General features: G+C 43.9%; 1 protein-coding gene across 1 annotated transcript in view; it reads right to left on the reverse strand.

Annotated features, from left to right (window-relative positions):
* LOC144822741 (uncharacterized) overlaps positions 1-13,828 on the reverse strand; it is a 2,085,503-nt gene that overhangs the window by 1,228,173 nt on the left and 843,502 nt on the right. Inside the window, exons 62-63 of the mRNA XM_078680596.1 lie at positions 7,677-7,749; positions 1,040-1,203 (exon numbers count right to left, since the gene is read on the reverse strand). Of these exons, the coding sequence (XP_078536722.1) occupies positions 1,040-1,203; positions 7,677-7,749 (237 nt within the window). The remainder of the gene's footprint in view (positions 1-1,039; positions 1,204-7,676; positions 7,750-13,828) is intronic.

Below are 13,828 nucleotides of genomic sequence, written 5' to 3' on the forward strand. Positions count from 1 at the left end.
TTGAGGGTCAAACCAGGACGCTCCAAACCAATCACAGCACTGCTGCAGCGTTGTGATTGGTTAGGGGAGCCTGGGTGCTCACCACTCACAACGCTGCACCGTTGTGATTGGTTAGTGGGGCGCCTGCTACCTGTTCCCCGATGTGCTCAAGGAGAGCAGGAGCAGAGACTTAGGACCCAGCTAGTGGCAAGGTAAGTTTATTTAAAAAATGTATTTTTAAATATAATGTATCCCCCCGCAACCTACCTCTCAGCGCGATCCTCGCAACCTCCGCCCTGGCGCCATCTCCCGCGTCCGCCTACCGCGAGCCTTGCCGGCCGCCGCTGCCTATTCATCTCTTGCAGTAAATTCTGCAGCACCCACCCTGTAGTCGCTGAGAGCAGACTCCATTTGCAGTGTATGCCACTGACATCATTTAGGGGTTGCCGTTGCGACTCCTGGCTTGCCCCTAGCGACCTCTGGCACTTCCTTTGTGACTCCTGGCCTTGGGGGTGGCAAAACCAGTGGCGGGAACACAGTGGAAGCTTATCATTATGGACGTCATTTGGGGCTTCATACACTTTGTTTTTTGTCCATTTTTTTAATACACTAATAATAAATAATATTGCAATATTTACTATTAGTATAATAAAATATGGAGTACAATTAGCTGAAATGTAACTCTCCCTATCTGGTGAGGTAAGTAACAAAATGCTTTTGCATGTAAATTGTGTGTGTGCTTGCGGGTGAGTGTATGTTTACATAAGAACGAGTGTGTGTATGTGTAAATGAGTGTGTGTATGTGTAAGCATGTGTGTGTGAGTGAAAGTCAAAGGACGTGTGATGTCACTTTTGCTACTCCTGGCATTTTGGTGAGTTGACGTCCATGGTGCAGCCATCTTTGTGTGACCTAAAACACAAACATAATGCAACCAAGATGTGCGGCCAGAGTCACATATTTCCAACTGGAACAGGGTACTCACCAAAACCAGAATTCTTCTTTTAAAATCGTAAAAATGTCCTATTAGCCACTAAGTCTGCTGCAAATCCTTTCATTTACCTGAATATTTTGCTGAGGTCCCTTAATGTGAAGATATAGTGACAGCGCTCCGAAGTCCCCAAGAAGGCGCACCTCATGCGTTCCTGCAGCTCCACGGAGATAGTCGTGATGGCCATCAGCAGCTCCTGCAGGTGGTCATTCGTTGAAGCCATTAGGCTGCCGGCCTAGAGGAAGCATTAGAAAGAGACCCTTCAATACCTCACACTGTAACACCAGGGCTGAGGACTCGCACCTACATAAGGCACGTGCTGCAGTTTAAGGAAATAAAGACTGCTTTCTAGGCTGAGGCCACACAAGGCCAGCTGTACAGCAGAGATGACGTGCATCTGTGAGACCTAAACCTTTCTATGTAATAATCAAGAAGTGCTTCTTTGTTGATCTTATAATCTATATTTTAAACACATGCACGGAAACTCTCAAACAAAATCTCTCAAACCATAGATGTCTCAGAAACAAAGCAGGGCCCAGAAACAAATGATTTGCATTTATGGATGCTGTGACTCTATGCAAAAGACCCAGAAATTAATAGGGTTGAACTAAACTCGCATAATTTGCATATTTACGAAAAATGTCAGGAAATTATGCAAAATTATGTGTAATTACTCTTATAACGTGTTCACAAAGCAGCATAGGAAACGGAGCCTCTGTACCATACTTTTGACTCAGCAGGGGTTGAAAATGTTCAGACTAGCAAACAGAATATCGGTTTATTTCGATTAGGAAAACCAAAATAACAATTTGAGATTTGAGCACTAACAGAATCATTCATCAATTGTTTTACTTTCTCAAATGTCATGATTGATAAACTGCAGTGGACTCTTTGACACATCAGAATATTGATAATTGAATTATCGCAGACATGAGTCCAGCGAGGGACATGGTTTTACACTAAAGGTATGCGCCGTTCTGGTACATCGAGGCCACAGGCTTCATCAGTTCACCTCTTTCAAGAGCTGCAGTCTGGAAGGTTTCTTGATATCTTATTTTTGAATCAGAAGACTGTCATTAGCCATAAAAATCCACCTATCTGTTCTAAATTTATATCGACAACAGCTTTCCAACACTGTGTTTAATCACCTTTCACTAGATCGACATTTATGACATTTTATACCAGTTCTCTATCAAAAAATACAAAAGAAGGATTTCACATGTGTTTTGTAGCATTTCTAGTGTACTTTCCAACCTTTTGATGAGGCCAGAAAGGTATCTAAAGTAAAGTATATTTAGACTCTAATCTTAAGCGCAAAGTATTATGAAATCAAAATGTTACAAAAGGTAATTTTGGATTTGGATACATTTGGATAAAAATGATGATTACTCCACTTGTTAACTCTCTAGCCAGTATGCTACCAATGACACTCTCAAATGACTTACTGAGTAGGATCTATAAGCATTTTAATTCGTTCCTCTGGCAAGGTAGGAGACCCAGAATATCCATGAAAAAACTTCAATTACCAAAAGAAAAAGGTGATCCGGGCCTTCCGAACTTTAGGAACTACCAAACCGCTTATCTTTATAAACAAGGATCTAACTGGCTACTTCCCCAAGCTGACTACATTCCAGTCTGGTTGGACATAAAAATATAAATCATTAACAATATGCCTTTGCCTGCTCTCCTCACTATGGATATATCCTCCACCCCCCCATTCTACATATATCTTGCTAAATACTAAAAGGGCCCTGTTGCATCTGGATCATATCTTTGCGGTAAAAATTAACAAATCCAACTTGACCTCTCTCTGGCGCAACCCAAGCCTGAGAATTGATGGAGAGATGCTCCTGTGGGAACAGTGGTCTAAAATGGCATACATCTAGTCAAAGACCTCTTTACAGAAACTCTCCCTTTGCCTTTCTCCGAGCTTCAGAATCGACACGAGCTAAACTTTATAGATTTTTATAAATTCTTAAAACTAAAGTCAATCCTCACGCTACGCTCTATAAAACCTTCCGATCCTTTGATCCTCTCAAGGATGCTTCAGCTACCAAAGTCAGGACACACCATTTCTTAAATAAACAAACTCTTATCCCCTTATCCTCGCAAAATCTCACATGAAGTGTGAAGTAAAATGGGAACCCAAACCTATCTCCAGTGAAATCACATTAGACTGGAAGAAGATACATATCACTCCCTTCTCGAATAAAATCTCTCCTTTACTATCCCACACCAAGCTTATGCTAATAAACAGGGTATATTGGACCCCGAGAAGATCTTTAAACTTAACCTCAGCCAGAGCCCTACATGCTGGAATTGTAATTCCCATGTTGGTAACCTTGCCCACGTGCTCTTCCAATGCCCTATACCACAAACATACTGGGATAAGATTTACAAATGCATAAGCAAAACATTCAACAAAGTCCCCCCAAGGGAATTGTTTTTTTAATGGGGACAAATAGTGCATTTTCCAACTCAATTACTTTAATGAACATGAAGAAACCTGCAAGGAGGCCTGGGATTGAGGTTATTAGACCAACTAGTAGGAATGGATTTGCTAGGATACATACATTCAGCCACAGAAATGGCTAAATAACACAAAATGCTTTGCAACTATTTTGTTGGCTTTTCATCTTCAAGTGAATGCACAAAAAATATAATGCAAAACCGTCAATGAAAAACAAATGCAAGTTAAAGTAATCAGTGGGAAATGCACTCTTTTGACAGCTCAGATGGTTAATGCCATCACCGTCATAGCGCTACTCGGCACAGTGGAGAATAGAGACGTACATCTATACTGCAATGAGGTCCTATTTTACAACTGAAAGCACTTTGAATATGCAAGTGATTATTAAGACAATGTATTACACACAGTATAATATAATGCTGCAAAAGGTGCTAATAGATTTAGGGGATTGTTATGATGTCAGGCGTTCCGTTGCAGTCTGAGGACCGACCAATCAACCTCCGGTCAGCAGTCCCGACACCGCAATTACAATGGGGTGTCGTGAGCTCCCATTTTTTTATGGGAGCTCGTGCTGCAGTCGGAAACCAGCTACAGCACAAGCTCCCATGAAGAAATGGGAGCTTCTGTTAATCCCTGATTCATGTGGCAGGCATCTCACTGTGCCTGCCACACGGTGCAGGGACTAACAGGGTGGCACCTTAGGTGCACCCCGTCCCCCAACTGGAGGCCATTGAGGGATGGGGGCCCTGCTAAGGCCCCTCCAAAGTCACTTTCTGACAGGCTTTTCATGTTGGAAAGCCCGACATGAAAAGCCTGTCAGAAACCGTGATCATAATCCCAATAGCGGAAACGACGTCCATAGGGGATCATGTAGAGTTTCCGACTGGCTGACAGGCTCCTTGAGCCCATCAGAAGCCGGTCTGAAAGACCGACCGGTTTACACTCCGACCTCCTACAACATAATTGGGCAGTTGGACGGGAAATCTACCGTATCGATCGGTAAGCCTCCGACGAGCGGTCGGAGGCTTACTAACCAACAATGTAATAGGCCCCTTAGTGTTTAAAGAGGAAATAAGTGCTTTCAAAATACACATATTTATTACTACAGAATCAGATAGTACCTAGTGCAAGCCTTTTATGGTAAGTTTAAAAGAATGCAGTTCTGAAACCCAGCTAGTAAACCTCTGACACTGCTACTCAAAAAGAATAAATATTGGTCACCAGGAAGTTAACATGGTTCCATCAGTTACAGCCGACACTAGCTTTCTGGCAGCACTTACATTTGCTGATTAACCAATTACACAGTTTTACATTACTTTCAGGTAGCAGGCACCCTAGAAGGAAGGTTTTTTTCTTTCTTATGTACACCTGGGCTCGTAGAGGAGGGGAGCGGGATGCAGCAAACTTAAAACTAATAGCTGTGCTGCAGAGAACACTTCTTCATGGTCCAGTCAGCATGAGAAGCTGTGAACAGGATCCTTCACACTGTTTCTAGAAAACGTGCACATATAGGTTTCCCCTTCAGGCTTGCAGTCTCAACTTCCACCCTTTCATGTCTTATCACAGGATGGGGTGGGATTTGTGAGTTTTCCTAGACCCACCATGTTATGAGTTGTGAAAGGGTGGGGTATGGCTCCAGGCCCACATTTACATGAAGGCACTGGCACTACAAAACTCAGTCTGAAGTGACCAGGGAGTATCAGGGGTGAAGGCCATCTTTACAGACATGTTATCAGGGCTGGAGCTCAGAATAAAATGTTATGGCTTTGCCAGACTGATGACCTCTAAGACCTCAGGAATGATGCAGACTGCCTGTCCATAGCAAACATGTGAATGCGCACAGAAAGCCCAGAAAAGGAAAGCAAGTGACTGAATTAGTGCTTTTCCAGGCTTTATACCAACATTCACATGCACAGCTATGCAGGCATTTTTTTTACTCAACTTCATAAGAGAGTAAGTAAGGAGGTTGCATCCCTGGTACCCTAAATTGAGGAGCTGCCACTGAGCTATGGGCGAAGGCCTATTGTGGTCTATTGTGGACCATACTAAAACATGCAGTGGGCTTATAGCCAGTGCATTTCTCACCATTTGTGGGCTTTAATGTCACTTAATGTCCCAGTAATTGGGGTGTTAGTTGAGGTGGGTGAGAACCCCACCTCGAAAAACAATCACAATCCTTGTCAGGGTGAATCACTAAAGTCACTAAAGAAAAGCTGTGCTTAACCCTCTGGCAGCTTTACACAAAGCAGTTAGGCTTAACTTAGAGGCAGCGTGCAAAGTATTTATGCAGCACTCAAACAGTAATAAAGTGAAAATACAACACAAGAAAAATCATAAACAAATTTAGAAAAATAGAGACTATGTTATTAAACAAAATGGCAATAAATTCAAAAAATCAAATCGAAAGACTCAAGATATGATTATTTAACCTTTAAATTAAAAATAGCGTTTGGACACAGGTACCGGGTTCCTCCCAGTAAAAAGAATACCTTCTGACTTAAAAACATTTATGGAGAAAATGTGGCCATAAATGAGACATCTGCAGGGCACGCTGCAAGTTGGATCCGAAGTGGGGCTTGGCTATGGCGGGTTGCTGAAGAGAGGGGTCCCTGTGAGGCCATTCACAAAAGTGGGAAAGCTCTGAGTGGGCGAATTACATGCCTTGGAGGAAAGCCTTGACATGGCCGTATGCTGCTCGGCACAGGTCTCAATAAAGCCCTCTATGTGCAGACTTAGAAACTTTTCTGGAAGTCATATATCTTTCAGCGCTGCAAACCAGAAAGCTTAGGCCGACCAGTGATTCAACATCAATGGCTGTGACTTCGACACCGATTTAGGTCTCTGACAGTTCTCCAGGCAGAAAGTAGCAGAACTGTTCTAAATCCCACTACCTGCAGTTTGGGGACAGGTGGAGTACAAGCTAACACCAGCTCAGGGTTCAATACCTGGGGACACTACTTGAAGGTTAGGACTTACACTAACAGAGGCCAGCAGCAGGGTCCAGGGTATACCCAGTTTGAACTGGGTAGCTGGCCATTTGAAGGGAGAGCGTCCTCTAGAAGCTTGTTGAGTCACTGCAGCACAAACAGGAGGTCAGCCAATTGACCTTTGGAATCCCTTCTGTGGTCCTGGGTTCCAGGCATGCAGGTACAGTCTTCCATCAGGTTCTTCTGACAGCAGTGCCATCCTTCTTCTGATTCCTCACAAATCCAGTAGTGTTCTGAGAAAACATCTGGGGGTTCACTCCAGCCTAAGGGTGGAGGGGCAAGCCTTTGCATACTACCTAAACCAGGTCTGGTAAGCTTCTCACCTTATTCTGGGTTTGGTGTCAGCCTGAATATCGAAACAAAGGAGAGGCAGGCCTAGGTGTGAGCTTCATCTGCGTGCGACACAGTAGGCATCCTTTAAAGCTCAAGAAGAGGCTGAACTAGCTTCCTCTTTGTTGTGGCCTAACTTTGCCTCTGCGTTCTCACCTCCTAATAGGCAACGTTATTTCATTTATACCTGCGGCTCATCTGCTTATCAGGCCAATAGAAGGATCTTTTTTAATGTCTACCACAGTCAGCCCTACACAAAAGGGTGCCACAATCAACTCATGTGTCTCCTGCACAAGTCGCACGTTTCTGGCTGCATTTTTATGTAAACTTAGGTCATTTGAATTGTATTAAAATCATTTAAAATCTTTGTGGTCAGAAATTGTAGGTGGAAACAGATGACCTCACTGACTTTTATCTTTTCAATGTTATACATGGTAGATAAAGACTTCAACTGGCCATAATGCATATTATTATTTTCTTTATTTGATAATGGTTATTTTTTAATTCTGTTATCGTTTTTCTTTTTGCTTATTCTTTGTCAGTTTGCATAATTCTATTACAACCTTACATAAAATTTTGTAAAGAGCCTAAGTAGAAACTCCATAGAAATACATCAAATAATAACTACATTTCTGGCCTACCTCTTTCGAGAGAATATACAAACGAGCCATTAGCAACATTTCACTTCTTTCCCTCCAGCTTACATGAGCCTAATACAAATATCAAACGATTCCAAGGCCACTTCAGATGTCATGGCACGCTTTCTTTTTATGCTCCTAGGTAAACAGAGTAATACAATAGGACAGACCGTAAAGTACACATTTCATGCTTAGCATCTTGAGTGGCATAGAAGCTACAATCAGTGACCTCCTGACCTTCACGTCCTTGTACAATGAGGAGTAACAAAGCACATTCATTTACCTTGGTGTCTGTCACAGGCTGGAGGAAGTGCGCACTCAGCATGGTACTGAAGATGCCAATCTGGTCCCTCTGACTATGGAAGCAAACAATCATTTCAAATAAGTGACAATAGCAAAGGCAGCTCAAGCATTCAGCTGTGAAATGTAAAAATAGTGAAATGTGACCTTTGACAGGCTTCAAAGTCATTCATATCCCCAACAATGTCACAGCTTTATAGAGTGGAGAAAAAAGCACTCTATAAAGTGGGTGGTAATGAGGAGACAGACGAGCAGCGGGATCCCAACCACCCATAGGCTATTTTGGTCACCTCCGGCCAGGCGTGTCTGAGATTCTTGCGGGGACTGGGTCAACAAACTGAAGTGGGGTGCCCATCAAATGGGGGACTGTTACAATAGTTTTTTTTTTTTTTTTTAAATGGCATGCAGAGAAAGACAAGCATTGGCAAAGCCAAAAGGTCTCATCTATGAGAGCGATTGGATTTGGCAATATTTTGTATCCCTGCTGTATAGCAGCACAGATACTTTGCTGTGTGGCTAAAACTAATGTTGCAAAAGCACGATGACGCAGTCAGGGCTAATAAGGTTCTTTTTTTTAAGTGCATTAGAGTTGATGTATATGTATCACAGTTCTCTTTTTATTATTATGACATGGGAGGGCATTTAACTCATGAGAATGCACTTAAACCAAAGGTGGTAGCACTACAATTTGCTTTGCAAACCATTTTCAATCACACGAAGACTCCCACTCTAGAACCATTGCTGAAGATAGTGACTAATTCCCACATTAGTTTACGGCTCAGAAGCCTTCCCCAGTAATCTGGGCCTCTTTCGAAATAAATGCCAGAGTCAAGTTTTTGAGACATTGTATAAACTCCCAAATTACTCTGCAACTGCTCAGATTCGACTAGAATTCAGGTGACTCGATCAAGTCGTGGCACAAAAGGCCTGTAGTCTTAAATATTTATATGCCACGCGTTCTGCCAAGGAAGGAAACTTGAAAAATCTAATCTGGCAAGAGACATCTAAAAACAAATCATCCAGTCTTGCACGAAGCACTAAAACTGAAAACAGCCACCGCACCTTAGATCCAAAATCTTTCACACCAAAATTTTAAGAAGGCGTTAAATAGAGCAATTGAAAAAGCTTCCTTCTGCAAGACCGCCGGACCCTGATACAGAGAAGTTGTAACAGTCACAAGATGCAAAAATATCCACTTTTGTGGGGCATTTTAAAATCAGGTATTGCCACATCAGGGTGGGAATTTTCTCATCCCTGAACTTTTTACCGCCTTGGTCCCCGTGACCAGAGTCAAATGAGTGTAGGCTATGTAGTCAATTATGAGAAAATTTACCTCACGTTCTCTGCATTTGCCCATCCTTGCTTGACAATCGCCGGAAATTCCTCTGTTAAGAATTGATCAAATAAGAGTCCCGTACAATTCAGACAGCCATAGATTTTTTGCTTCATCCTCAAGTTACTGCGACGTGGTTACATTTCTGAGCTAAGCCGACAAAATGTTAAGAAACTGTCGCTCCACCGGTCATTTCCGGAATCTAAAATTCTATTTTTTTGTTCTCCCTGCATTATTACAAATAAATGCACGAAGCACTGCCTTAAACGTAACAACGATGTGTGCCCACTAAAAGCACAATTCATCGTCTGAAGGCTCTAAATGTGACCTCAGGGCTTCATGTTAAAAACCGAAGAAAGACCAGGGTTAAATTGTTTCAGTACGGAATGACCTTAGGGGTCAACGCACCGGCACTTTAACCTTCACCATAATGGAAGAAATGGCTGACTGCGTTCCAAATGAACGAAATTACCCACAGCTCAATACATCAAAGTGACTAACTAAGGGGTCGATTAGGATCCGTCCGCCATCCTGTCTGGGGCAGGTACCGTCCGCCACAAGGGCAGAGGAACCATGCCCCCAATTAGGATGCCCCCCCCCCCCACAGTGGCGGGTGCATCCCGCATTTTTAACATTGCGGCGGACGGTCCATAAAGCACCGGCTTATAGACACCGCCACCATATTAGAGCTTTTCTGCCACGGTCGCAAGCCAACCACGGCAGAAAAGTGGCAGACGGTCTTCCCGTCCGCCATTGTAATATGGCGGGGGAAGAAAGGTGGCGGACGGGCAAGGATGGCGGACGGATCGCCACCGCCTGCATGGCGGTGGCGATCCGTCCGCCATCCTAATGGACCCCAATGTTTGGTGTATCATATTGACTGTTTGAACTACTTTTAATAAGGATGAATTTGTCATTTCAATGTTTTTATAATTATGCCACCATGGCAGTGCTTACCACCTAGTTTATTTATCAATTTCTATTTTGCGAGATGCATTCCAAATTTGCTTTTATCATTCAACTGAATGTTTTAATACCACCCGGGTACCACACCTAAGTGGGTCTCTCCCCTTACAAAAACGTATAAAACATATAAAACAGGTAAAGGATTTTATTATAAACTTGCAATGGCTTTTATTAGCTGATCATGAAAAAAATAAATTTGAGACTATTAGCCATGCTACAGAAAGAGCATGACAATCTCCTTTAAAATTTAGCATCACTAACGGAAAACCTGCCTTGAGCTTCAGAAATGTAACTGCATCTAAAAGGTGACAAGCAGACATTAGGGGCCAGATGTACGACGCTTGCATTTTGCGTGTCGCAAATTGCAACAAATTGCGACTCGCAATTTGCAACACATAAATTGCAATGTACAACAGTGTCTCCGACACTGTTTGCGATTCCCAATGGGGCGCAAATTGCATGCCTCATCAATGTTCATGAGGCAAGCGCAATTTGCGACCCCATTGGGAATGGCTGGCACTCACAAGGATGGTGGCCTGCTGGAAGCAGCAGACCACCATGTCTGTGACTGCTTTTTAAATAAAGCAGTTTAAAAAAAAAAATGCAGCCCATTTTTCTAAACGGAAAACTGGATGAATTTAAAGAGAAAAATTTAACTTTCCAGCTTCAGTTTTTAAGGGCAGGCAGTGTTCCCTGGGACCACTGCCTGTTCTTAAAAATCATTTTCGCACCCATTTACAAAGGGGAAAAGGGCCCCAGGGGACCCCTTCCTGTTTGCGAGTGGCTTACCACCCTTTTGAAAGGGGTGGTAAACTGCGAGTGTTTTGAGACTGCAAATTTAGTCGCAAAACAATCATACATTGGTGAGAGACTCGCTATTAGGTAGGACACCCTTGGCACGCCCATTGCTAATAGTGAGTCGCAAACCATATTTTGCAAATCGCTAATAGGTTAGTGACTCGCAAAATATGGTTTGTATTGTATTGTATTGTGGTTTTTGTAAAGCGCGGCACTCATCCCGTGGGATATCACGGCGCTGTAAACCAAGGAAGCTGCTGGGGTTGTGTGCTGAGAGATTTACGGATTAGGGAAGAGATGCGTTTTTAGTTTCCTTCGGAACTGGAGATAGTTGGTGGTATGTCTCAGGTCAGAAGGGAGCTCATTCCACCTTTTTGCTGCCAAGTAGGAAAAGGAGCGTCCGCCTGTTCTGACCTTAAAGATGCGTTTAGATTTAACCAGGGCTTATTGGCATGATCATAGGTTCCTATTGGGTACATAGAATTCGATCTTCCCTTGGAGTATCGAGGGACCAGTTCTATGTAAGCTCCTATGAGCATGGCTAAGTAGTTTGAAGACAGCCCTCTGGCGCATCGGGAGCCAGTGGAGTTTTTTTAAGCACTCTGATGCCGAATCTCGTTTACCTTTATTGAGAATGAGTTTGGCCGCCTGGTTTTGCACAGTCTGTAAGCGGGAGAATAACTGCTCATTCATCCCATTGAATAGTGCGTTGCCATAGTCCAGGCGACTGACCAGTAGGGTCTGAGTGACAGATCGTCTGCAGTCCAGAGGTATCCAGGGGAAAATTTTGGCAAGAAGTTTTAGTATAGCAAAACCCTTGCCGCAGAGAGATCGGACTTGGTCCTTCATGGACAGTGCGTCATCCATGATGATTCCCAAATTCCTAGCATGTTGTTTAGGGGTGGGGGCCGTTCCCAGTGAAGGTGGCCACCATGTGGCGTCCCACACGTGCTTTGCTCCCCCAAACAGGAGGATCTCCGATTTGCCTGCATTCAGCTTCAGGAAATGCTTGTGCATCCATTGTGCCATTTCTGACAGGCAGTTGTGTAGTTTGGTTTTAGTTACCTCGGGTCCTTCGTCCATAGCCACCATTAGCTGCGTGTCGTCTGCATAGGAGCAGATGCCAATGCCCCACTTCTTTCCAATGTCGGCCAGAGATGAAATATAGACATTGAAAAGGGTGGGGCTCAGGGAGGCGCCCTGTGGCACCCCGCAGCCAATGGGGTTAGGTCTAGAGTGGAACTGTCCCATTTGTACTGCCTGAGTACGGTTAGTCAGGAAGGAGTGTAACCAGTTTAGTGCTGTGAATTGAACTCCCTTGTTCCGGAGTATGTTTAGCAGGCAGTCGTGGGAGACCGTATCAAACGCCGCTGACAGGTCGAGCAGTATCAGTGCCACCGCTCCACCTTGATCGGTGGAGGATCTGATACTGTCCGACACTGCCAGCAATGTGCTTCGGTGCTATTGTTGGCTCTGAACCCAGTCTGGGAAGGGTCCAGAAGGGAGTTGTTTTCGAGATACCTGGTCAGCTGTATATTGACCAGTTTCTCCAATGCCTTAGAGAGGTAGGGAAGCTGGGAGATGGGTCTATAATTCTCAGAGTTGAGAATATCAGTTCCCGCTTTCTTCAGAAGGGGGGTCACAGAGGCATGCTTCCAAGCATCAGGTAAAGTGGCTGTGGTTAATGATTTATTGAAAAGTTGAGTGATTAAGGGACAGAGTGTGGGTGCAGTTTGTGAGAACACAAAGTGGGGGCAGGGATCTGAGGGGGATCCAGATTTAATTGTGTTCAAGGTTGCTAGGACCTCTTCTGTAGAGAGTGGTTCAAAGCTGGTGAGACGGGGTACAGTTGCTAAGTCTGGTGGATCTATAGACACTTCTGGTGAGAAGACAGTTTTAGGTGGGTTGTCTGAATGGCTGATGTTTTGAGGGGTGAAGGTGGAGTATATTTTCCTAATTTTTTCCGAGAAGAACGTGCTGATGCGTTCACAGGCCTCAGTCGAGGGAGTAAGTATTTGTGAGGTGCTAGAGGGTTTACTAAGCTCCTTCACTATTTTAAATAGTTCCTTCGCTGAATTGCAGTTATCTTGAATGCGCTGTGTAAAGTAGTCCTTTTTTGCCTGATAGATGGCGAGAATATATTGCTTCCGTTTGTGGACATAGTTTTGTCTCGCTTCACTGTCTTTGGTCTGCCTCCATAGATGTTCTTTTTTTTGGCATTCCTTTTTGAGGTTTTTTAGACAGGGAGTATACCATTTCTCTGATATGGTTTTTGTTCTGGCTTTCCGCAATGGGGCTAGTATGTTTAGTGTTTGCAGTATACCCTCGTCTAGTAGGGCGACGTCGTTGCAAATAGGGGAATCCTTTGAAAATGTAACCTTGTTTTTTGGGAAGTTGAACTCGAATTTGGATTCGTTAATTAGCCTCCAGGCTCGTTTGGAGATATGAGGGGCAGTCTTAGGTTTTGTAGGTCTGCCGGGAAGGGTGAGTGAGAAGGATATGAGAAAGTGGTCGGACCAGGGTAGTGGGTTGACCTCTTTTAGACTAGTGGAATCGATGTTGGTGAATAGTAGATCTAGTGTATGGCCGGCAGAGTGCGTTGGGCCCACAATCCACTGCTTGAGTTGGAGAATTTCCATGTCGGATTTCAGTTGGGAGGATCCCGGGGCGTCCATTTTTTCATAGTGGATATTAAAGTCGCCGACTATCATATAGTTATTGTATTTTAGGCACAGTGGCAGGAGTTGATTTAAAAGTTTAGCACCAAGGCTGGCTTGTTGTCCAGGGGGGTTATAGAGCACTGCACCAGCTAGAATGGTAAGACCATCTAAAAGTACTTTAAAAGGCAAGATCTCATGTTCAATGTGGGCAGTCGTCGGTTCAGCCAGGCATGTTAGGTGGTCCCTGAATATTACAGCAGTAGTTAGAGGGGAGGGCGATCGCTAGGTCTGGAGCACTGGTCTCGGATAGCCAGGTTTCAGTTACGAAAACTAGGTCCGGGGTTTTCGATGTAATTAGATCCCAGATGTCTAGGGCAT

The sequence above is a fragment of the Lissotriton helveticus genome, chromosome 3_1 (genome assembly GCF_964261635.1).
Source record: "Lissotriton helveticus chromosome 3_1, aLisHel1.1, whole genome shotgun sequence".
NCBI classification, from domain to species: domain Eukaryota; kingdom Metazoa; phylum Chordata; class Amphibia; order Caudata; family Salamandridae; genus Lissotriton; species Lissotriton helveticus.